We start from the raw sequence: 23,915 nt of genomic DNA on the forward strand, positions 1-23,915 counted from the left end.
TTATACATGCAAAGGTGCAAAATGCACTTTAAAACACTGATCAGGCACTATGCAAGACCAGACTGTTCAAGTCGCTGTTTTGCAGTGAATGATTTCAGTTTTAATTAAGTCCATTGATGGCTCTTTTCTGCCTGTGACTGGCTGATTTTTATGCATCTTTTCTCTTGATGGTCACGATTCTAAGAAAGCTGCATCACAAACATCTCAGCCATCCTTCCACTTCATGTTCATTTATGAGTGATGTAAAGAGGCCTAATTAATCTATTAAAAGAAACAATGAGATGAGGAGGGAGGGAGAATGATATATATATATATATATATATATATATATATATATACACATCGATCTCAAACCCTTGCCGCTCAAGAACAACCATAACATCAACAACAACAAACAATTGCGGTAATTCATGGCATCCGCTCATGTTATTGCTTCCTGCATTGCATGCCACATGTTTACTATAGCTTCTTCCATCAGCAGTGAGGGATTCACATGTGACAAATGTAAGGAATTAGTCAGGATGACAGAGAAGGTTAATGAGTTAGAGACAGGCATCCAAACGCTAGTGGAGGTCAGTGAGAAAGAGAAGCCGGTAGATACTGTTTCGGATGCAGGTAGAACATCGAGCAACACATATACTTTGGTTCCAGCTGTAGAGCCCCCGCAGCAGGGCATTTGGGTGACGTCTCGGCAGCATACTCGCTCAGCAAAGTGACATCACTCTCCCATTCCTGTTAGGGTTTCCAATTGATTCTCAACACTCAGGGATGCACCCACTGAGAATCATGTTAAAAGCGCACTTGTTATAGGAGATTCTATTGTAAGGAATGTGGAAATAGAGACTCCAGCCACTATTGTTAAATGTATTTCTGGGGCTCGGCCATCTGACATCAGATCAAATTTACAAGTGCTGGCTAATACTAAACATAGGTTTTCTAAAATTGTTATTCACGTTGACACTAACGATGTCTGGCTTCGCCAGTCGGAGATCACTAGAGATAATGTTAAAGAGGTGTGTGAACTTGCAAAAACTATGTCAGACACTGTAATATGCTCTGGCCCCCTCCCTGCTCATCCTGGTCATGAGGTTTATAGTAGTTAAGTGTCACTGAATGGCTGGATGTCTGAGTGGTGTCTGGAGAATAGCATAGGATTTATAGACAAATGGACGTGTTTTTGTGGTAGACCAGACCTGCTAAAGAGAGATGGACTCCATCCCTCCAGGGAAGGTGCCACTCTCCTCTCTAGCAATATGGCTCATAGTCTTAATAGTGACAATATTTGACTAACTGGGGCCCAGGTCAGGAAGCAGACAAACTGGCTAATCCAAACGTCTGCTAGCTGCCTTGAGATGTCACACAGGTCACGTAAACTACAACACATAAAGACTGTATCACCTAGATATCACATAGAGACTGTGTCTGTTCCCCGAACTACCAAACACAAACCCCTCACTAAATCATTTAGAAAAAATTGTATTAAGGTAAAACTTGAAAATAAAAAAAGGTAGGGCTACTAGACATTAGATCTCTTTCAACCAAAGCACTAATTGTAAATTAAATTATTACAGATCATAGTTTGGATGCACTCTGTTTGACTGAAACCTGGCTTAAACCAGATGAATATATTAGTTTAAATGAGTCTACTCCCCCAAGTGATTGTTATAAACATGAACCTTGTCTGAAGGGTTGAGGAGGAGGTGTTGCTGCAATTTACAGTTACGTTTTTGGTGTTACTCAGAGGACAGGATTTAAGTTTAAGTCTTTTGAACTAATAATGCTTAATGTGACACTGTCAGATACAAATAAAAATCTCTGTTGTCTTTTGCCCTTGCTACGGGCCGTATTCAGATTTTCTTGGTGAATTTGGAAATTTTCTATCAGATCTAGTAGTTACTGTGGATAGATCTTTAATTGTTGGTGACTTCAACATTCACATAGATAATGAAAATGACACATTGGGATTAGCATTTATCGATATTCTCAACTCTCTTGGAGTCAGACAAAATGTGACTATTTTGTCACATTTTAATTCTAGATTTAATTCTGTCATATGGAGTTGATGTTGATACTACAGAAATTCTGCCACAGAGCGATGACGTCTCAGATCATTACTCCGTCTCTTGTATGCTGTGATCAGCTTATGTTACTCAATCTACACCATGCTGTCATTCAGGTAGAACTATTCTTTTGACCACTGAAGATAGCTTCACAAATAGTCTTCCAGATTTATCTAATATACTCAATAAACCAAAAAGTCTAAAATAACTTGTAATAACCTCTAGCACTCTTGATAGTGTCGCCCCCCTTCAATTAAAGAAAATTTAAGAAAAAAGCCCTGCACCATGTTACAATGATCACACTCATGTTCTCAAGTGAGCAGCTCAGAAAATGGAGTGCAAGTGGAAGAATACAAAATTAGAGGTATTTTGCGGTGCATGGAAGGATAGTGTCTGTAGCTACAAACTCACAGAAAATAACCACAACAATCCTAGGTGTTTATTCAGTACTGTGGCTAAATTGGTTAGGAATAAAGCCTCGACTGAACCAAATATTCCGTCGCAGCACAATAGTAATGACTTAATTTCTTTACTGAAAAAAATTGAAATCATCAGAAATAAAATTGGAATTATACTTTTAGATCTTAGTGCTGCCTTCGACATTCTCTTGAATAGGCTTGAGAATTATGTTGGCATATGTGGACTTGCATTCGCATGGTGTAGGTCCTATTCAGCAGACCGCTACCACTTTGTCTGTGTAAATGAGAAATTGTCAAATCAAACAAAAGTTAAGTATGGAGTGCCACAGGGATCAGTTTTAAGGCATCTGCTTTTCTCCTTATATATGCTTCCACTGGGAGATATTATCAGGAATCGTGGAATAAGTTTCCACTGTTATGCCGACGATACCCAACTTTATATTTCTTCGAAACCCAACAAAATTTCACAATTCTCCAAATTAGCAGAGTGTATCAATTAAATCAAAGACTGGATGACCAGAAATGTCCTTCTACTCAATTCCGACAAAACAGAGGTACTAATTATTGGACCAAAAAACTCTAAAAATAAGCCGCTAAAATATAATTTGACTCTTTATGGATGTACTGTTACATCGTCTTCTAACAGAGAAGAATTTAGGTGTTATATTTGATACCAATCTGTCTTTTGAAAATCAAATTTCCAATGTTTGTAGAACAGCATTCTTCCACCTCAGAAATATTGCTAAGTTATGACACATGCTCTCTGTTGCTGATGCCAAAAAACTAATTTATGCGTTCATGACCTCAAGACTAGATTATTGTAATGCATTACTGTGAGGATGTCCAGCAAGTTCAAAAAATAAACTTCAATTGGTTCAAAATTGAGCAGCCAGAGTGCTGACTAGAACCAAGAAATATGATCAAATTAGCCCCATTTTATCATCGTTACATTGGCTACCTGTTAAATTTTGTATTAATTTTACAATTTTGTTAACTACGTGCAAAGCTTTGAATGGTCTAGCTCTGCAGTACTTAAGTGACCTTCTACCACGCTATATTCCATCACGTTCATTACGATCACAAAATTCTGGCCTGTTAATAGTTCCTTGAATATCAAAATCAATATCCTTTTCCTATTTGGCTTCTAAACTATGTCTCTCTAACACTGTTCGGGACGCAGAAACACTCACTGAGTTTAAGTTTAGACTAAAAACTCTATTTAGCCAGGCATTCACCTAATTTATCCATCAACTCACAAATAGGCTGCTTTAGTTAGGTCTGCCTGAAACAGAAACATTTATAATGATCTATAATTCTGCAAAGAAATGTATGGCATCTACGCTAATATTATTCTATTTGTTTCCCTGTCTACCAGAGCCAGCCAGATCCAGCTCTGTTCCTGCTTGGTGTCGGACTCCATTGCTACGTGTCTCTGAGTGACGACGACTAAATGTAGCCAGTGCCAGCCAGCAGGGCTGAAACGATTAGTTGACGTTATCGACAACGTCGACATTGAAAAATTGTCTACAAAAATTTATGTTGTAAAATAGTCGTTTGATCTCACTTAACGCTACATGAAATCATTTGAAACGCTAATGATGGTGCGAGAGGAGCACTTCAGCTCACGCTTGATTGAGGAGAGGAAGAGGACAACTCACAGTCCATATGCACTCCAAACTTTCCAAACAGCTTAAGGTGATGTAAATCGCAAAGTATGAGGGAATCATAATACAAAAATACAAAATAAGTAAATACAGAAGCAGTGTCGTCGTGAAATAAAACTGAGCTGTACCTGATGTTCTGCTTGTGCAAAACTTGCCTGTCGGAGCGTCTAAAAAAGAAACACCCTGGCGTTATATCTTTAATGCATCCTTTATTAAAGTTCAAATAATAAGGATGCAGGCTGTATTAATAAGCACAATCTCCGAAACTGGATTTTCTCTGTGCGGTCAGAGCCGCTTATATGAGTTATGTGAAAAACAGCACGAGAAAGTTTCAAACTTCTATCTTGCGTGGAGACACTCAAATATACATAATATATTTAGACTTCCTTTCAGAGAATGTATCTTGAATATAAGTATATTTTGTTTTTACTGCAATCACAGAAGTATGAACAAGAGACAAAATTAACTTATATTCAAGATACATTTTCTAAAAACAAGTCTAAATATCGTATAATGTTGCTTCTCAAATAGTACTTTTTTAAAGGATTTTTAGATCATTTTAAATGAAAAACAAGACAAAAACACTTGATAACAATATAACTTTTTGCAGAGATTTTTAAAATGAATGAAAAATAAAAATCCAAGTATTTGTTTTCCTTGTAATTCAGTAAATGTCATTTAGAGATATTTTTAAAAGATGATTTTGTCCTCTTTATTGTTAGTAAGCACATTTAATACAACCTTTTAAGTCGAGGCACAAGCTGAATAGTCGGTTAAGAGCTAATGATTAATCATTGCAATAATCGCCCGAATAGTCGAATAATCGTTACATATTGGAATTATATTCATGCTGTTTAGCCGGGGGGGGAACTGGCCCCCACAGTGAGCCTGGTTTCTCCCAATGTTATTTTTCTCCATTAACCAACATCTTATGGAGTTTTGTGTTCCTTGCCACAGTCACCTTCGGCTTGCTCACTGGGGTTCTAAATACAATTATTATTTAATTATTTAAATAATGACTAAGACTTTATAGATATTACAGTTTCATTTTCTGTTAATGCATGATTTTCTGTAAAGCTGCTTTGAAACTGTGTGTTGTGAAAAGCACTATACAAATAAAAATGACTTTATTTATTTATTTATTTATTTTTCAAATATCAGAACTGAGTGATCTTTATGACATTTGATTCTTTTAATGTTTTTTTAATGTCTCTATTCTTCCACTGATATAGACGGAACAAAAACCTCTGAGAGTGTTTTCTCTACCACTACTGAATGAACAGTGCCACAGCAAAGCAAAATATGTTTTCGCTGAGTTGTGATCTTGCAGTCTGACTTGGGTGACTGGGTGCCGCAAAATAACACAAAAACAAGAAATATTTCCATTTTGTTGCCCCTTCTGTTTAATGAATGCAACAGCAAACACACTGTACAGTGCAAACAGTGTTCTGTACTCTATGCCAGCAAATGACTCTTATGAGCTGGTTATTTTTAATGAATGAGTTATGGTCTCACAATTAGTTATGGTCTCACAGCTCCCTGACTAACTAATAAATGGTACATAATAATAAATGCAACACTGCATGTAAAACTAGGGCTGTTCTGGTGGCAATTTTATCACCAGTGGGCCAAACACCGGCAGTGTTATACGGTGGTTATTATATATGGTTAATGTATATGTGAGATATACAAGCCATCAACAGAATAAATATAATATTAGGCCTACAACTTACATCTCCAATGAAACGAACGCACAACAGAGCTTGAACAGCTGAACTTGTAGAGAGAGTAGGCCTATGTGAGGATTGCCGGTAAACTGAAGAGCTTTTTAATAACCTATTTTCAAACAAGTCTTATAGTATATGTAGCCTTTATATGAGCTTAGCTATATCAACAACATTAATATAATATTATGACTTAAATCTGAAAATCAGTGAAGGCAGTGAATGCACAACAGAGCTTGAGTTCTAAATAGAGTGCATAAACACCCTTACAAAAATCGAGAGTTCATGGCAAATTTGCTGCAAACTTGCCACAAATTCGCTGTTGATCATTTTTACATGCAAATGAGCTTTGCGGCAAACTTGCTGGAAATTGTCCATTGTTGCCAAAGGTTTGCTGCAGGTTCCCCACAACCGGCCGCAAACATTTACAGCGAATCTTAAGTTCATTTGCATGTGAAAATAACGAGTGGCAATTTGCGGCAAATTTGTGGCAAAGTTTGCCAGAACTCTAGATTTCTTGTAAGGGGCAGACATGATCCCTTTCTTTCATGATGTTAACTGACATGTTATCACAAATAATCTCTCGTGAGTGAGTATGCAAAGGAATTTTGGGATTGTAACTTCAGTCAGGGACGAATGGACGTGTGATACAACTAGTTGTGGTGTGCGCTTGGCTTGAGTTGCATGCTATATGCATATCTTGTGAATACGCTGTTACCATAATAACAATACGCTTGTAGTGCCAAATCAAAGTCAAAATGGAAAATGTATATGTCCCTATGATAAAAAAAAAAAAAAGAAAACACAACACAGTTACTAAAGCTCTAATACTTCATTACAATCATTAAATAACATTATTTCAGGATTGTATTTCAAGTTTTGGTAAGGTCTTTTATGTAAGTTGATATGTTTACATTATGTGCATAGCCGCCGGTGGCACTCTGGCACCACGGTTGGGTGGTTGTCACAGTGATGCTAGCAGCCCTATGTAAAACAAAATGTTTTGTATATAGTTCAGAAAAATTATTGGTGGTTGGGGATGATGCTTGTTCTAAAATACATGTTACAGAACCGGAATCGTTTTATAGGAATCGGAATCAAAATCTGAGTTGACTGGAATGCTGCATAATAAATACTAAACTATGAGTCTATCATATGTTATCAGACACATGTAACATTTTGTTTTCATTAAGCAGTTGTAAGACTGGTTTCAAATTAGTGCCCGACCGATATATCGGTCGGCCAATAATATTAGCGTTTCACCGATATATCAGTATCGACGTATATTTTACCGATATGCGCCGATATGAAAACATTTTCCAAAACATATAATGCAGAAAGCAATGTCATAGTGTTGGTGTTATAGCGTAGTTTGTCCAGCAGAGCGTACTCCGACTCCATTGTTTACAGAGCTGACTCTGAGCTGACGGTGGTTCTGCAGACAGGGCGGAGTTGAACGTGAGGATTTGAGCGATCTCTTCTCCTTAAATTGCTAAATAGTTTGTGAAATACATACTGGAAAGTTAATAAAAAAATGACCCCATCATTTTATATAACTAATATAACGTTAACCCTTTCCCTGACAAACATATCACTCATGTTTATCACATCTGTTTGCTGTTAGCCAGCTATAGTTTGTCAGTGCAGTCAGTAATATAGCAGATTGAAAGGTAAACATCAGAGCATCTTTTTGCAGCTCAGCAGACAATGGTGCGGTGGTGGATTGTGTGTGGTGAGTGTTGATTTCACACTTTGCTGTTACCTAATTGGTGAGACGCAATGCTGGAAAGTAAATAAAGTCCATCTTTTACTCTCCGTGGCAACGAGCTTACAGCTAACTAGCAAATCACGTAGCTACTTTCATTGTTGTCAGCGTGTAAACATGTATTCACTAGGGATGTGCGCTATGACTAATTTGACTGTCGTTTAAACTGAAGTTTTATAACCGACTAGTTGACTAGTCTAAAGAGAAACCAACCTTCAGAAAACAGTAAAAAAAAAAAAAAAAAAAATGTTTTTATGCGACCCATTTAAAATACTTAATCTATTCCAAATCTGATGCTAAATTCTGCTGAAAACATCCTGGTTACTTTCGTAACCTCCGTTCCCTGATGGAGGGAACGAGACGTTGTGTCGATGTAGTGACATTAGGGGTCACTCTTGGGAGCCCCGAACACCAATGGGATCAATGGAACAACCCTAAAGCCTGTTCTAAATGGAAATCACCAAGTAAAAGTTACTTAGCATATTAAAACAGTCAGGACATTTTTGAAAATAATTAACAGGTAGACTAAGCCAAATCTATGAGAGAGAATATGCGCTGAAAAGCTGCGTGTATTTCACGCCGTACAGTCGTGCATTAACCATTGATCTAATATGACAGCTGTTCGGTAAAGAACGTTAACCAATAACAGTTACGATGTAATAAAAAAATAAAATAAAAAATAAAATAGCTATAGGATAGAAAAAATAGGCCTGTGATGTAGCCTGCAATAAACCTAATGTATTCTAAACATGACGTGCACACAGAATAAAAGATAGTTTAACATGTTAAGCAGTCGGCACCTTGTTGAAAATAGCCTTCTTAATCAGCAGATTAAAAAAAATGGCATACCTAGTCTAAAACAGTTATTTTCTAGGCTACTACTCAAAAGCATACATTTTTTGATGAGTAAAATTAACACGTCGACATGGTCCGGTGAAAGACGGTACTTGACTCAACTGAGGCGGCTTTTCTGCACTTGAAAAAACCTGCTCAGTGGAAAAATAACATCCAAGCATGCACAGATGTAAAGAAGACTCAAATGTGAAAACATCCTTTCAAACATTTGGAAAGCCGATTCCCGCACCACCGAAGTGATTTCATAACTACTTTGCTGAGTTTACTTGTCTAGCGAGAGGACATTTTCCTGCGCGCATCGCGAGTGAGAGAGGGAAGAAGCACGTGCAGCCTGAGGTGAAATGAAACTTTGTATCTGCTCCAGATATCCTCTTTTTTAAACAATATTTGTATTATTAATTCTATTTAAAATATGTAACATTAATATAACAGTAATTTAAATGCAGCCTCTGTAAAAATATAAAGCCAAACGTAAATATGTAAAAATTATTATCAGATTAATGGGGGGAAATATTAACCGACTAGTAATTCCAGTGTCGACTAGCAGCATCAGAACCATTTATTCGACTAGTATCGCACATCCCTAGTATTCGCCAAACTGTTTTGTTCAGGATTCACTGTTTGGTACCCCCTTCAACCGAACAATTCCAGTCGTTGCATTTACAAAATGTCATATTTAAAAGTCTGGTTTTCCAGACATTAAAATAGGATACGTAATAAAAGTAGATTTAATAAATAGTATATTCGCCCTGTGTAAATAATAATAATATATAGGAACTGTATCTAAAATAAATGAGGTGTGATAAATACTAATACAACAGGCTGGAAAAATAGGTGACGCACCCTAAAAACGGCACCGTTAGAACGGTTTCATGCTGAAGAACCTCTTAGAAGTACGTTTTTTTTCTCTCTCTCGTAAATGTAAACGAGTTTAAATGCCAACATCAGCATATATGTCGAAAAGACTGATGCCTGTCAACCAAAACATGAGCTCATATAAAAATGACTTTTTTATTCCATCAGTTACTCCTGATCGGAGGCTGCCGTAAATACATAAATTTAATGGTGCAATGCTCAAATATTTAGTAGAGCTTAAATTGTGACTTAGTGCCCATTTATGCCACAACTAGGCTAAGTTGTAACGTACGTATAGCTGGTGCAACCGGCCCCTGATGTTTATTTAGCTATTTATTTTATTTTAATTTATTCTTTATTTAAATGGTCAGCATTTGACTTATACTAAACAGTAATACTGATGTTTATTTAGCTTTTTATTTTATTTATTCTTTATTTTAATGGTCAGCCATTGACTGATACTAAACAGTACTGATGTTTATTTAGCTATTTATTTTATTTGAATTTATTCTTTATTTTAATGGTCAGCATTTGACTGATACCAAACATACAGTACTGATGTTTATTTAGTCTATTTATTTGCATTTTTATTTATTCTTTATTTAAATGGTCAGCAATTGATTTATACTAAACATACAGTACTGATTTTTATTTTATTTTATTTATTCTTTATTTAAATGGTCAGCAATTGACTGATACTAAACAGTACTGATGTTTATTTAGCTATTTATTGTATTTTTATTTATTCTTTATTTTCTCAGTGTTCATTTCTAGAATTTGTTGACAATGTATAATAATAATGTCAAATGTTCTTTGATAAAAATATTTGTTTAAGAAAGCAGCCTTCTGAGTACCTTTGCATAGTCATATCAGTGCAAAATCAGTGAACAATCCACATAGAAAAGGTCTGTTTTCATTCCAGCTCAAAAATTAGCTATATCGGTAATCTGTGACATTTTTCCTCCTATAAAATCGGTATCGGTCTCAAAAATCCCATATCGGTCGGGCTCTATTTCAAATGTTTACAATGTGTAGCCTGTGTCACAACAGGATATTTTATAGAGTTCCTTCCTTCGCCCACCAAAGAGAAACAACGTCAGGAAGTAAATCACCTGAAGGTCAGATGATTCAGATGTCAGATGACTGGGAACTTTGGCTTAGCTGAGACTGTTGGTGATTAAAACACTGATCTCTCCCATCAGCCTCCGAGAATAATAGTCTTCCTCTTTCATCCTTTCTTAGCATTGTTTGTTAAGGCAAGCATCACAACTATTGCTCATACTTAGGGTTTTAAAAACATATTTAAAAAAACCTAACTCGTAAGTATTAAACTTAAAAATGTAACTCATCCCACACTGTTTGTGCTACAGACACAAATTAAACTTCAAGTCATGCAGCTTGTTGAGGAGAGGTATGCTATTACTTTTCTAAGTGATTGGACATATAAGTTGAACCTGGTAGACAACACAACAGAAAAAAAAAATAAATAAATAATAATAATAATAATAATAACATATGTACATTGAAGAATGGACCTGACCATCTTGGGACCAGAATATCATATAGACCTGGGGATGGGCTCATTTGACATGGGCCAGTAAGCAACTACTTAGCAACCACACAGAATACCCTAGCAACAGCACTGCAACACACTATTAACTATCCACAACACCTTAGCTACAGCCCAGCAATACCCTAACAACCACCCAGAACACTCCAGCGTCATGGCGGCAAGTTTTGCACAGGCAAAAACTACTCACATTTCCTTTAAAACTGCTATTTTATTACAAATGCAAAATAACCCTAACCACAAAACTGCAAACAAATGTCTACAGTGGTCTTTAAATAAATGTATGTGACACAAGCGTTCCTTTATGGTGTGAACCAAACAGATGCTTCCTCAGATATGTAGAAAAAAAGAAGAAGAAAAACATAGCTGTTAGTGATACATCCCTGCAGGAAATAGGTGAATCATATGGACAGCTGTCCTGTTACCCATCCAATGCAAAAACACATATCCCAGTATTTCCCAGGAAATGAAGTACATTTTAAAGTTAAATGCATCAATCTGTTGCACTTTGAGAGCAAAATTAAGAGGCAATATCTGTGAAGAACTGTGTGCTCTTGTAAACAATTTTGTGCTCTAGTAGTAATTTAATCATAAACACATTGGTTGTATAGATATAAATGGTGATGACGCAGTAAAAAAGTCACAGCCACAAAGCATAAACAAGACGGAGTTTAACGCGACTACAGCATACATTTGAGCCAGGGCTCGACATTAAGCATTGTCAAGTGCTTGTCATCCAGACAAGTAAACTGGTCATTCACTTGTCCAAGTAAAAAAGTTACTTGTCCGGAGAGAAAAAGGACATTTAAGTTACATGCTCAAGTAACATGTCAAAGTTTATGTTGTATATTTTTCTAAAATGATGACCGATGCCCAACCTAATAGTGTACCTATACAATCAACTCAATTATCTGCGACAGAAATGTAAACTGCACTGGGTTGGGGAGAAGACTATTGTCATGGTAGTCAAATAAAGGAAAGCCTCCATCGACATCATTAACAGCAGGGATGCTCATAGTTCTTTGGACAGTTTTCTAGCTTTGCACAGACCTCATATTCATATTCTCTCTAGGCCAGAGCTGAAACCCCAGAGAGGAAAGAGATAATCGCTCCCTCCACTGTTTTCTGTTCAGCTGAAGAGCTATATTAGGATTCAAAAAACAGTGTCAGCTGGAACCAAGCACTTAGATTCACAAACTGGGGGGAAATGGGTTATGAAGAGGGATCCCTCAGGCCATATGAAAACGCCCCTGTGTTGATTCACAGACGGTGGAGTACACAGCATGAGCGCCTGATCTTACACCACAGTTTCTGGTCTTGCTCTGCCAGCTCTGCCTCTCTTTACACCATCTGCCTTAATGGAAACAGACAGCTACAGAAATGAGCACTCTGCCCCCCATTCCCTCTCACATTCACTCTCATTCCATCTCTAATCAACTGGAGGCAGATACAGGTCAATGGAGTAACCCGTGAGCACACTCACAGAGACTGCTGCAGGGGAAAAGCAACTTTCGGACTGGGAAATAGACTCTATTTGAGGCGACTGCAGTTCAATATAATATTGCTATACAGCGCAACAGCGTTTGCCCACTTTTTCAGCCTTCTTGGTTCTGGAAGTATTTTTTCCCCCATCATTTCTTTCTATATGGATTTCATAAAATCCTTCATAAAAGAGTTCTAAGCCATGAACCAAACCAACTAGCTCTGAGATGATTAGCCACATTAAAACTTTGATTTGAATAAAGTTGTTTTTTTTTTTTTTTTTTTTTAGAAAAATCAGACAAAAGGTACAACACTGTGTACAAGACAGTGAGGGAATGAATTACAATCCCATGAAGCATTGCAAATTATATTATCAAAATAAAAACTATGGAAAAATATAAAACTATTGATTTAAAGTTGATAAATATAAAACAATATATTAAAAGTTTATTGCAAAATATTCAGATATATACTAATATACAAGTAGTTCAAGAATGCAAGGAGACCAACTTAATTGCGTCATTCACAGTACATTATGGAAGTGGGCAGTCACTGCAGGGCTCTTTTGGTGCACTATGTTTGCAATGTCTCTCTGATTGGTGGGTTTTCCTTCTCAGGGTCATGGGTAGTGTAGTTCTTCACCACAAATTCTGCTTTTAAACATGACTTATTTTATTTTAAATAAAGTTTAAAAAATGCAGACTGATATACCATTGGTTCACTGTAGGTCTGTTTTTAAAAAGTTATAGTTAAAAATGTTCCCCTATGAAAAAAATAAAAAAATAAATGGGATTTTTACTTCCGGAACCAGTCTAGTGCACTCTATTGAGTAACAGTTCTGCCATGAAATGCGTTTTTTTTATTTATTTATTTTTTTCTTGTTCTAAAGGTGAAGTGTAGAATTTCTGCGCCACTAGCGACACCAAACAGAATAACTGTTCAAACAATTTCCCAAACACTCTCCCCGTCTCCCACTGGTGATAAAAAAAATAGTCTCGCCCCAAACTAACGGCATTGGTTGAGCCAATCTACTGTTTGGGTTTCTCAGGACGCTCAAACAAACACAGCAATGTTTTGATAACACCACAGAGCCAAAATGTTCACACGTTTTTTGGCATACCAACCTACGAATTTATTCTAGTTGTATCCACACATTATACGAAGATAAGAAAGGCCATTTAAACATTGATTTTTTTTCTCATAGTAGTCATTTTCTGGCTTCAATCACCATAAACAAACAGTTTACAGCATTTGTCTATGTCACTGCTAACATTAACTATTCTCTAAGGAAGACAGATGAAATGCAAAGTAGGAAGTGGATGAGACTCTTTGCAATAGTCTTTAAAGGATTTGATATTCAATGACAAACACTCACTCCCTCAAAATAGGCCATTTAACCCTCATGTTCTTTTGAGTTTGATTTGACTTGTTGTTGGGGTCCCAGAAACTGGGGCAAATGCGAGTCCAATGACAAGGCTTTACCATAGAAGACAGTCCTGTCAGAGAGCCCAATGCTGTACATGTAGAGTATCAATAGTACTTGTTTTAATTAACCTATTAATTTCCCTTCAAATATTTTAGATTTCCCTCTCTGACCTAATCAAAATCAACTACAAAAATATTGAAGCTTTAACCCTCTTTACATTTTCGGCAAGGGAATAGTAATGCAGAACAGTAGTTTTCTCTCTGTTTGGGGTCATATTGAAAAATGCAATACAATAAATCCAAATGGAGAACTGGCATAAGTGTGCTGGAGCAGTGTGCACATCAAACAGACAAGCATGTCATTCACTGATGTTTTATTAGGAGCCTGTGACCCCAAACATAATCTATCACTTGTCACTGAGAACTTCTGAAACATGTTATCAGATTCATGTTATCAAGTGTTTATTAAAAGCAATCTTGTTTATCATCAGTTCTCATATAAGCGTCAACCTGATAGTTCAATGTTACATTTTGTGCTACTTAAGGGTACTTTGGGGTCTCTCGGAGCCCAAACAGACCTTCAGAGTGAAAGTGCAATGCATAAAAGACCATTTCACATAATAATACTTAGCATCACAGTAAAAAAAGGTCTGAAGTTTATTATCTGACCTGCTGGTAGTTCTCCTCTTGAGGTTTAAACGTGTGATCCACGGGCTGAAACCTCAAATCCACATGGGGAAACTGATTAAGCCAGTAAGTCCACCAAGGAGCGATATAATTCACCCGTGCAGAAGACATCCTTCAGCCACAATATTACACCAAAAGTTGCGAAGACGAACAAATCGCTATACCTCCCAGACAGAGACGGACAATTACGGTGTTTCTTTCGATGTCTTCTCAAATAAAAGCTTTGTGTTTAGACACTAGAGAGATTCCGGACTGAAACGAAAGTGTTGAAATGGGACATACAAAGATATGTGAACATATCCTCAAAGCGCAGCCCATGAGAATAAACGAAACATCTGGAATTATTGCATTAAATCCTGGTCTCGTGCAGACCAGTCCGCCGCTGCCATTCCCAGCGCGTCTCCGCTAAGTCCGTCAAATGAGCCAGGAAAACGAGAGCACGCTTGAATCGCGGGAGCGCGCTTGAATAGAAAGATAGTTTTTTGATGGTGGTTTTATTGCACTGAAAAAAGATTCAGCAGATATATAAACAGTCTTACAGTCTTTATGGGTATTAATTAGAAGGAACACCAGACTAGTTGTTCGATTTAAAAGCTTTAAAATCTGATAAAAGCCGAATTTACTAATTAATTTCAATATAGTTGACAAACGCTGCCATCTACTGGACAACTCCAGTAGTTGCAGACAATGGCAAAAACAGCCTGAAACTACATCGCTGACATAAAAGTGCTTTGAAACATTTGCATACACAAGACACAGATTGAATATTTTGTAAAATTCCTTAGACTACACAAAGCTTTGGGAGGAGTTATTAGACTCCGTTCCCATGTTTCAGATTTAATTAAGAACACATTCCATGGTTGATGTTTGGTCTCTCTCAGGTTGACGTGAAGTACTTTTAAATTACCTGCATTTTTTGTCATTTCAATATCAGGAATCAGAGCTAATAACATATGGCTGCATTTTCTCAGCACTAAGTTTGAAGGCAGGGGAACTCATGTATTACTTGCGATTTACAACATATTTCTGCATAAGATTTTTTGCATATACCTCTTCTGCACTTACTATTTCTGCTCAAACAGTCTATTGTAGCACTCAATTGAAATTTAGTATGGTTGCACATCTTGCATTGTTTTCTCTTTCAAGTTGCTAAGCATTTCAATTTTAGCAGATTATTATTAAATCATACTGAAGTTGTTTGGCTCTGTTTTCAGTTACTTGCAAGTGTATAGAATTATATTACAATGTCTTGTTTCATGTACATGATCATTTAATACCTCTGTACTGTCATAACTTGCATGCACTGCAAACAATAGATCTTATATTAAAAAAGCACTCCAGAAAACCTCTATAAAAAGGGATCAGAAATAAAACATCTGAATAAACATTCAACACAGAGGATTCATTTTCCCAATTTTATTACAACATTTTGAACAAGACGTTTACTTCAGCTCCTTCACCGCCAGACCTGAAATGAGAGAGGGAAAGGGGGTCAAATCCGTGTTAATATATATACACACACACACTTTAGCATCAATATTTAAATGTCCTTAAAGAGGCAAATACAGCATGCATCAAAGCACACACACGGCTGCAAGTGTCAGTGAACCGGTGGAACTGGCGTTTCAGAGAGATGCGAAACTCAGCACTTGGTTCATCATTGTTCTAGCAAGCGTGTAAATACACAGTGGCCACAGAACAGGCCCAAAGTGTTTGGACAACTTGCACACATAAAAATACAGATAAAAGCACTGCAAATGATACAAAAGATCATTGATAAACCTATGTTTAATGATAAATTCATCCCCCAAGATCCAACTGTCTGCCTGAAGCAAAACTGATAAACTCTGTTCCCAAAACATCCAAGCACTGAGCCCAGATTCTCCTTTACCTACATGCCCTGTTGGACATATCCTTTTAAGTATGACCAGAAAAATTCTGATACTGTACAATTATGCTGCCCATAAAGGCAAAGCAATTTCTAAGTGCTAGTAAGGTAGAACCAAATCAAGTTTGTGCAAAGAAAGAAATGGAACTCATCAACTTATTTTCAACACTGTAGTTTCTCTTGTGGTGATATGGGTTGTTCTGAAGACTCACCAGGGGGAAGGGACTGCTTGAGCTTCTCAGCCTTCTCTTTGTCTGTGATGACCAATGTGTACAGGTACTTGCTGCAACGCACCTTGAACTTTACATTGTCCTTGTTCTTCTTGATCTTAACGGCTGTTGGAGCAAAAGACATAAGTCAATACTGGTGACATTTCCCCAGTAGCAAAACTGATGCTGAAAATGCTTTTAATTCTGTTACAATTCTAATAATATACAAACACACACACAGGTGTGAAAGTGTTTGCCCCCTTCCTGATTTCTTATTTTTTTGCATGTTTGTCACACTTAAATGTTTCAGATCATCAAACAAGTTTGATTAATATTTAAAGATAACACAAGTAAACACAAAATGCACTTTTTAAATGAAGGTTGTTATTAAGGGAAAACAAAATCCAAACCTACGTGGCCCTGTGTGAAAAAATGATTGCCCCCTAAACATAATAACTGGTTGGGCCACCCTTAGCAGCAACAACTGCAATCAAGCGTTTGCGATAACTTGCAATGAGTCTTTTACAGCACTGTGGAGGAATTTTGGCCCACTCATCTTTGCAGAATTGTTGTAATTCAGCCACATTGGAGGGTTTTTGAGTATGAACTGCCTTTTTAAGGTCATGCCACAGCATCTCAATAGGATTCAGGTCAGGACTTTGACTAGGCCACTCCAAAGTCTTCATTTTGTTTTTCTTCAGCCATTCAGAGGTGGACTTGCTGGTGTGTTTTGGATCATTGTCCTGCTGCAGAACCCAAGTTCGCTTCAGCTTGAGGTCACGAACAGATGGCCGGACATTCTCCTTCAGGATTTTTTGGTAGACAGCAGAATTCATGGTTCCATTTATCATCACAGCAAGTCTTCCAGGTCCTGAAGCAGCAAAAACAGCCCCAGACCATCACACTACCACCACCATATTTTACTGTTGGTATGATGTTCTTTTTCTGAAATGCAGTGTTACTTTTACTCCAGATGTAATGGGACACACACCTTCCAACAAGTTCAACTTTTGTCACGTCAGTCCAGAGTATTTTCCCAAAAGTCTTGGGGATCAAGATGTTTTCTGCCAAAAATGAGACGAGCCTTAATGTTCTTTTTGCTCAGCAGTGGTTTTCGTCTTGGAACTCTACCACGCAGGCCATTTTTGCCCAGTCTCTTTCTTATGGTGGAGTCATGACCACTGACCTTAACTGAGGCAAGTAAGGCCTGCAGTTCTTTGGATGTTGTTGTGGGGTCTTCTGTGACCTCTTGGATGAGTCGTCACTGCGCTCTTGGGGTAATTTTTGTCGGCCGGCCACTCCTGGGAAGGTTCACCACTGTTCCATGTTTTACCATTTGTGGATAATGACTCTCACTGTGGTTCTCTGGAGTCCCAAAGCTTTAGAAATGGCTTTATAACCTTTTCCAGACTGATAGATCTCAATTACTTTCTTTCTCATTTGTTCCTGAATTTCTTTGGATCTCGGCATGATGTCTAGCTTTTGAAGATCTTTTGGTCTACTTCACTTTGTCAGGCAGGTCCTATTTAAGTGACTTCTTGATTGAGAACAGGCGTGGCAGTAATCAGGCCTGGGTGTGGCTAGAGAAATTGAACTCAGGTGTGATAAACCACAGTTGTTTTAACAGGTGGGGCAAACACTTTTTCCACACAGGGCCATGTAGGTTTGGATTTTGTTTTCCCTTAATAATAACAACCTTCATTTTAAAACTGCATTTTGTGTTTACTTGTGTTATCTTTGACTAATATTTAAACTTGTTTGATGATCTGAAACATTTAAGTGTGACAAACATGCAAAAAAATAAGAAATCAGGAAGGGGGCAAACACTTTTTCACACCACTGTATTAACCTATTAAAAATTTATCACAAGCCCTAAAACTGAAAACAGTACTAAGATTTGTTTTTTTGCCTGCTGCCAACATGAGAAGTCTACAGTGAACAAAATCATCAGCCACAGGTGAACAAAGTTAACTACTGTAATACCAGTGTTTCTCATTAATTACCTAGACTGTTGTCTAATTTGTCCCGCTAGTTTCATAATGAACTGAAAATATTTTTACACTTCTCATAATAACATAAAAGATTTCTAATATTGTGTTTTGTGCCGTTGCTTTAGCAATGCATCTCTCACTCCGTCAATCTACCATACCGTTTGACTACCATACGTAACATAAAATAATTATCATATGACAACAGTCTCCTCCCCTACACAGTGCAGTTTACATTTCTGTCTCAGAGAATTGAGTTGATTGCATTGGTACACTATTAGGTCGGGCATCGGTCATAATTTTAGGAAAAATACACAACATAAAATTAAGACATGTTACTTGAGCATCTAACTTAAATGTCCTTTTTTCCCTCCAGACAACTAACTTTACTTGGACAAGTGAATGACCAATTCACTTGTCCAGAGGAGCACAAGTTCTTCATAGATACAGTTGTGCTCAAAAGTTTGCATACCCCTGGAGAATTGGTAATATGTACCATTTTTAAAGAAAACATGAGCAGGCAAAACACATTTCTTTTATTTCTAATGGGATTCATATTCAACTGTAGGTTATAACAGAACAATCATAAAACATGGCAACAAAGAAAAAAATGAAATAACCCCTGTTCAAAAGTCTACATACCCCTAGTTCTTAATACTGTGTATTGCCACCTTTAGCATCAATGACAGCATGCAGTCTTTTGTAATAGTTGTCTATGAGGCCTCAAATTCTTGCTGGTGTTATAGCTGCCCATTCAACTTGGCAAAATGCCTCCAGGTCATGCAAAGTCTTTGGTCGTCTTGAATGAACCGTACGTTTGAGATCTCCCCAGAGTGGCTCGATGATATTAAGGTCAGGAGACTGTGATGGCCACTCCAGAACCTTCACCTTTTTCTGCTGTAACCACTGAAGTTTCAAGTTGGCCTTGTGCTTAGGGTCATTGTCGTGCTGGAAAGTCCAAGAGCGTTCCATGCCCAGCTTTCGTGCAGAAGAATGCAAATTGTCTGCCAGTATTTTCTGATAACATGCTGCATTCATCTTGCCATCAATTTTCACAAGATTCCCCGTGCCTTTAGAGCTCACATAACCCCAAAACATCAGTGAGCCACCACCATGCTTCACAGTGGGGATGGTATTCTTTTCACTATAGGCCTTGTTGATCCCTCTCCAAACATAGCGCTTATGGTTGTGACCCTAAAGCTCTATTTTGGTCTCGTCACTCCAAATTACAGTGTGCCAGAAGCTGTGAGGTGTGTCAAGGTGTTGTCGGGCATATTGTAACCGGGCTTTTTTGTGGCATTGGCGCAGTAAAGGCTTCTTTCTGGCAACTCAACCACGCAGCTCATTTTTGTTCAAGTATCGTCGTATTGTGCTCCTTGAAACAACCACACCGTCTTTTTCCAGAGCAGCCTGTATTTCACCTGAGGTTAACTGTGGGTTTTTCTTTGTATCCCAAACAAATCTTCTGGCAGTTGTGGCTGAAATATTTCTTGGTCTACCTGACCTTGGCTTGGTATCAAGAAATCCCTGAATTTTCCACTTCTTAATAAGTGATTGAACAGTACTGACTGGCATTTTCAAGGCTTTGGATATCTTTTTATATCCTAACTGTCTTTTGACAGTTCTTTTCTGCTCCCCATGGTTCAGTATCTAGCCTGCTCAGTGCATCCACATGAGAGCTAACAAACTCACTGACTATTTATACACAAACACTAATTGCAATTTAAAAAGCCACAGGTGTGGGAAATTAACCTTTAATTGGTATGTCACCTTGTGTGTCTGTAACAAGGCCAAACATTCAAGGGTATGTAAACTTTTGATCAGGGCCATTTGGGTGATTTCTGTTATCATCATGATTTAAAAAGGAGCCAAACAACTATGTGATAATAGATGGCTTCATATGATCACTATCCTTAAATAAAAGACAGTTGTTTTTTTTTGCATAATCAGTCATACTTTCAAAATCAATAGCAAAATTTCACAATTTCTGCCAGGGTATGCAAACTGTTTTGCCTCTTAAATTTGCTCTTAAAGTGCACCAGTTTGATGCATTTAACTTTAAAATGTACAAAATTTTCTTATGGGGGGCATGCCCCCCCGGAGGGTCCATGGTCCACCCACTACAGTCTCACAAACTCCTGCGGGAAACACTGAATACCCCAAAAAAATTACTTAAAGGTAGGCCTGTCACGGTTATTAAGTAACCGTTTTATTGCGGTTATTTGATCCATCCCTGGTTGTCTCAAATTATTATGATCATTCGGCATTCCAATCACCTATGAATGCCCAAATAAGGAAATTTTTAGCAAATATACTTTATAAATGCCATGAACGTCATGGTGCGGCTCAGTGACGCTCTGACTGAATGTATTAAAAACATTATTTCTCATGTCATTCATACGTTTTTAAAGCCTTAAAAGGAAATAATTTTATTTTTTTATTTATATATTTGAAGTTAAATATGTAAATATGACTTCTTAAGGTGTACGAAGCGCACATGCAGAAAAAAAGCACACCTTAAAATGACAATTTATATGACAGCTAATCATGAAAAAATATTGTGAAAGCCCTTAACGAGACAATTAATCATCAACCAAATTTCATAATCATGACAGCCCTACTTCAAGTAAAATATTGTTTTTTGACACTTTCTAAAAATGTTTGCAGCAAACAGTTGTCCTGCCACTTTCCCAAAACATTAATGGAAAAATCTAGGTCAAATTCATCAGCCAGAATAATGTTTTTTTTTTTCAGTCACTATACAGCAATTCAATATTTCTATGACCATAAGTATGCAAACAACAATACAGTATGCATTTTTCTGCACACGACTGCAAGTGTCAGTGAACCGGTGGAACTGGCGTTTCAGAGAGATGCGAAACTCAGCACTTGGTTCATCATTGTTCTAGCAAGCGTGTAAATACACAGTGGCCACAGAACAGGCCCAAAGTGTTTGGACAACTTGCAAACTTAAAAAACAATATTAACTTCTACCTACTATAAAACTCTACAAAGTTACTTGAAAGCAAACTGTTTTTGGATGCCTTATAAAAAATATTTGCCTGCCACTTTTCCATTACGTTAAAGCAATAGTTCACCAAAAAATGCAAATTCTCTCATCACTTACTTGCCCTCATGCCATCCCAGATGTGAATGACTTACATTCTTGAGCACAAAACAAACTAAGACTTTTAGAAAAATATCTCAGCTCTGTAGGTCCATACAATGTCAACATGGTTCAAAAGTTTGTAGCTCAAAAACAAAGGCGGCATTAAAGTAATCGTATTACTTTAATAATAAGATGTGGTAAAGGTGTGGTTAAATCCATGTCTACAGAAGCGATATGATAGGTGTGGGTGAAAACAGATCAGATTAAGTTTACTATAAATCCTGCCTCCCCAGTAGGTGGCGATATGCATGAATGCTAGTCACCAATAACTCTTGGAAGAGCGCTTAGGAGGGCTGTTTGAAAGCGGTATATGAAATATATATATACCCACAGGTTCCAAAAAATAACTGTTAATGAAAAGTGAACTGATATCTCACAAATAAAATGAACAAAAAATAGATCTGAATCCTTTAAAATCTAGATACAAAAACTAAGCAAGCACCTGCCTTTTCTACTTATCACTTAAGAGTGGAATTACTGTTAATTTTGCTGCTACACTATCCAGTAGACTAGTTAACCATAGTGTTTTTCTTAATAGACTATACATTTATATTGAACTAATGTGTAGTTAAGAGATTTGTGTTTTACATATTACAGTGTACCCCCAATTAGTTCCACACAATAATGTAAAGATATTCTAAACCGATTATGCAACAAAAAAAAAAACAACAAACAACAACAATCGGATCAGCCGATACTGAGATTTCAGATATTGGAATCAGAAGAGAAAAAAAGTGGTATTGGTGCAATCGACCCATAGAGCTGAAAAATCCTTCTAAAATCGAACATTGTGTTCTGCAAAAGAAAAGTCATACACATCTGGGATGGCATGAGGGTGAGAAAATGAGAAATTTTCATTTATGGGTGAATTCTCTCTTATATGGGAAAATCCAGGTTGATTACTTTTACGTGTGTCAAAATGCATAGCAGTCCCATAGTGATTCATCTGCACTTCAATCCTTATCCTACATGATGTCCTGATAGAAACTGCCACAAGGACATCTAGTTAAACCACCAACTTAGAGAGTAATCCCAACTGTGAACAATACCTATGCAAACTATCAGTCCCACAATTTAGCAACCGAGCTTCAGAACTACTATGAAAAACCCCATTGCACATGAATGGTAATTTAAATGTAACTTACACTTGGCATCCTTCCTCCTTGCTGTAAGCAGGAAATCTTTAATTTCTTCAATTTTGCGTGGCTAAACAGATAAAGAACATACGTATAAGACACAAATAACTAGTCAATTAAACATGTTTTACATCTAAATTTCCTTCAACAGCCTGAGATATTCTTTATACAACGGACTGTTGTATTTCACACATACTGCCATTTTAACACGTTTATCTAAAGATGTGAGAGGTGCGATCTGAACAGTCCTGTAAGATGCGAACATGTCAGTTATTCCAAAATATGTCATTTATTCATAAAAAAGCATCTGGACATAACACATTTGACCTATCTATATGATACTCAGAGCAAACTGGGATTTAAAATGCTACATAGAATAGCTGAGAACTACACCACTAGCTAGCAACCTGGCCTTTCGAAGTATTATTTTAAAGCACATTATGACAAAATAATTGACTAAATATCACTAAAGCAGCAAACAAGTGTAAGAGCATCCGTTAATACAATAACAGTAATGCAAATACAAACGGATCCTCACCATTGCGTCAGAGCTGCGACTGGACCCTGCAAGGAAGCAAAACTGACTTTATTACTCACAACTTCAGACAAATACTCTGTTTAATAATACATTTACATTTATGCTTTCTCGTTGTATATGTCTGTAAAGTGTACTTTAAGGGATTGATGCAGATTTAAATGGATTATTTTGACGGCGCTAAACTGCTAACACTTACACAGCCTGCGAGCGAGGGGAAAAAGGGCGGGTCTTCCGCGTAAACGTACTATATAAAACAGCTACGGTGGCTCAAGAGGGACTTTCGATCTGGAACGGTCAAAATTCACAGTGACATCTACTGGTGCGGCAGGGGTTTGTTTCTCATGGCAGACTACTAAGTGCACTACGCACTGATTGCTATTTTATTAGACAACCATTGTCTTGTTAATTTCTCAGGAATTCAATTTAAATATGCACTTTCGAAGCAAATGATTATCTCGGTGTGTCTATTTATTCAATTTAT

General features: G+C 37.2%; 2 protein-coding genes across 5 annotated transcripts in view; both read right to left on the reverse strand.

Moving 5' to 3' along the window:
- The window catches only part of LOC127427326 (protein tweety homolog 2-like), an 88,960-nt gene extending 74,044 nt beyond the window's left edge, over positions 1 to 14,916 (reverse strand). For all 4 annotated transcript variants that reach the window (XM_051674879.1, XM_051674877.1, XM_051674878.1 and 1 more), the window contains exon 1: positions 14,489 to 14,916. In XM_051674879.1, the coding sequence (XP_051530839.1) occupies positions 14,489 to 14,617 (129 nt within the window). In that variant the 5' untranslated portion in view covers positions 14,618 to 14,916. The remainder of the gene's footprint in view (positions 1 to 14,488) is intronic.
- A 991-nt stretch (positions 14,917 to 15,907) lies between these two features.
- On the reverse strand, positions 15,908 to 23,686 carry LOC127427331 (60S ribosomal protein L38). Its single transcript, XM_051674885.1, has 5 exons — positions 23,631 to 23,686; positions 23,435 to 23,460; positions 22,906 to 22,966; positions 16,607 to 16,729; positions 15,908 to 15,974 (listed from the first exon to the last, which is right to left on the reverse strand). The coding sequence occupies exons 2-5, from the start codon at positions 23,435 to 23,437 to the stop codon at positions 15,949 to 15,951; spliced, it is 213 nt and encodes a 70-aa protein (XP_051530845.1). The 5' UTR covers positions 23,438 to 23,460; positions 23,631 to 23,686; the 3' UTR covers positions 15,908 to 15,948.
- Positions 23,687 to 23,915: the final 229 nt, after the last annotated feature.

The sequence above is a fragment of the Myxocyprinus asiaticus genome, chromosome 36 (genome assembly GCF_019703515.2).
Source record: "Myxocyprinus asiaticus isolate MX2 ecotype Aquarium Trade chromosome 36, UBuf_Myxa_2, whole genome shotgun sequence".
NCBI classification, from domain to species: domain Eukaryota; kingdom Metazoa; phylum Chordata; class Actinopteri; order Cypriniformes; family Catostomidae; genus Myxocyprinus; species Myxocyprinus asiaticus.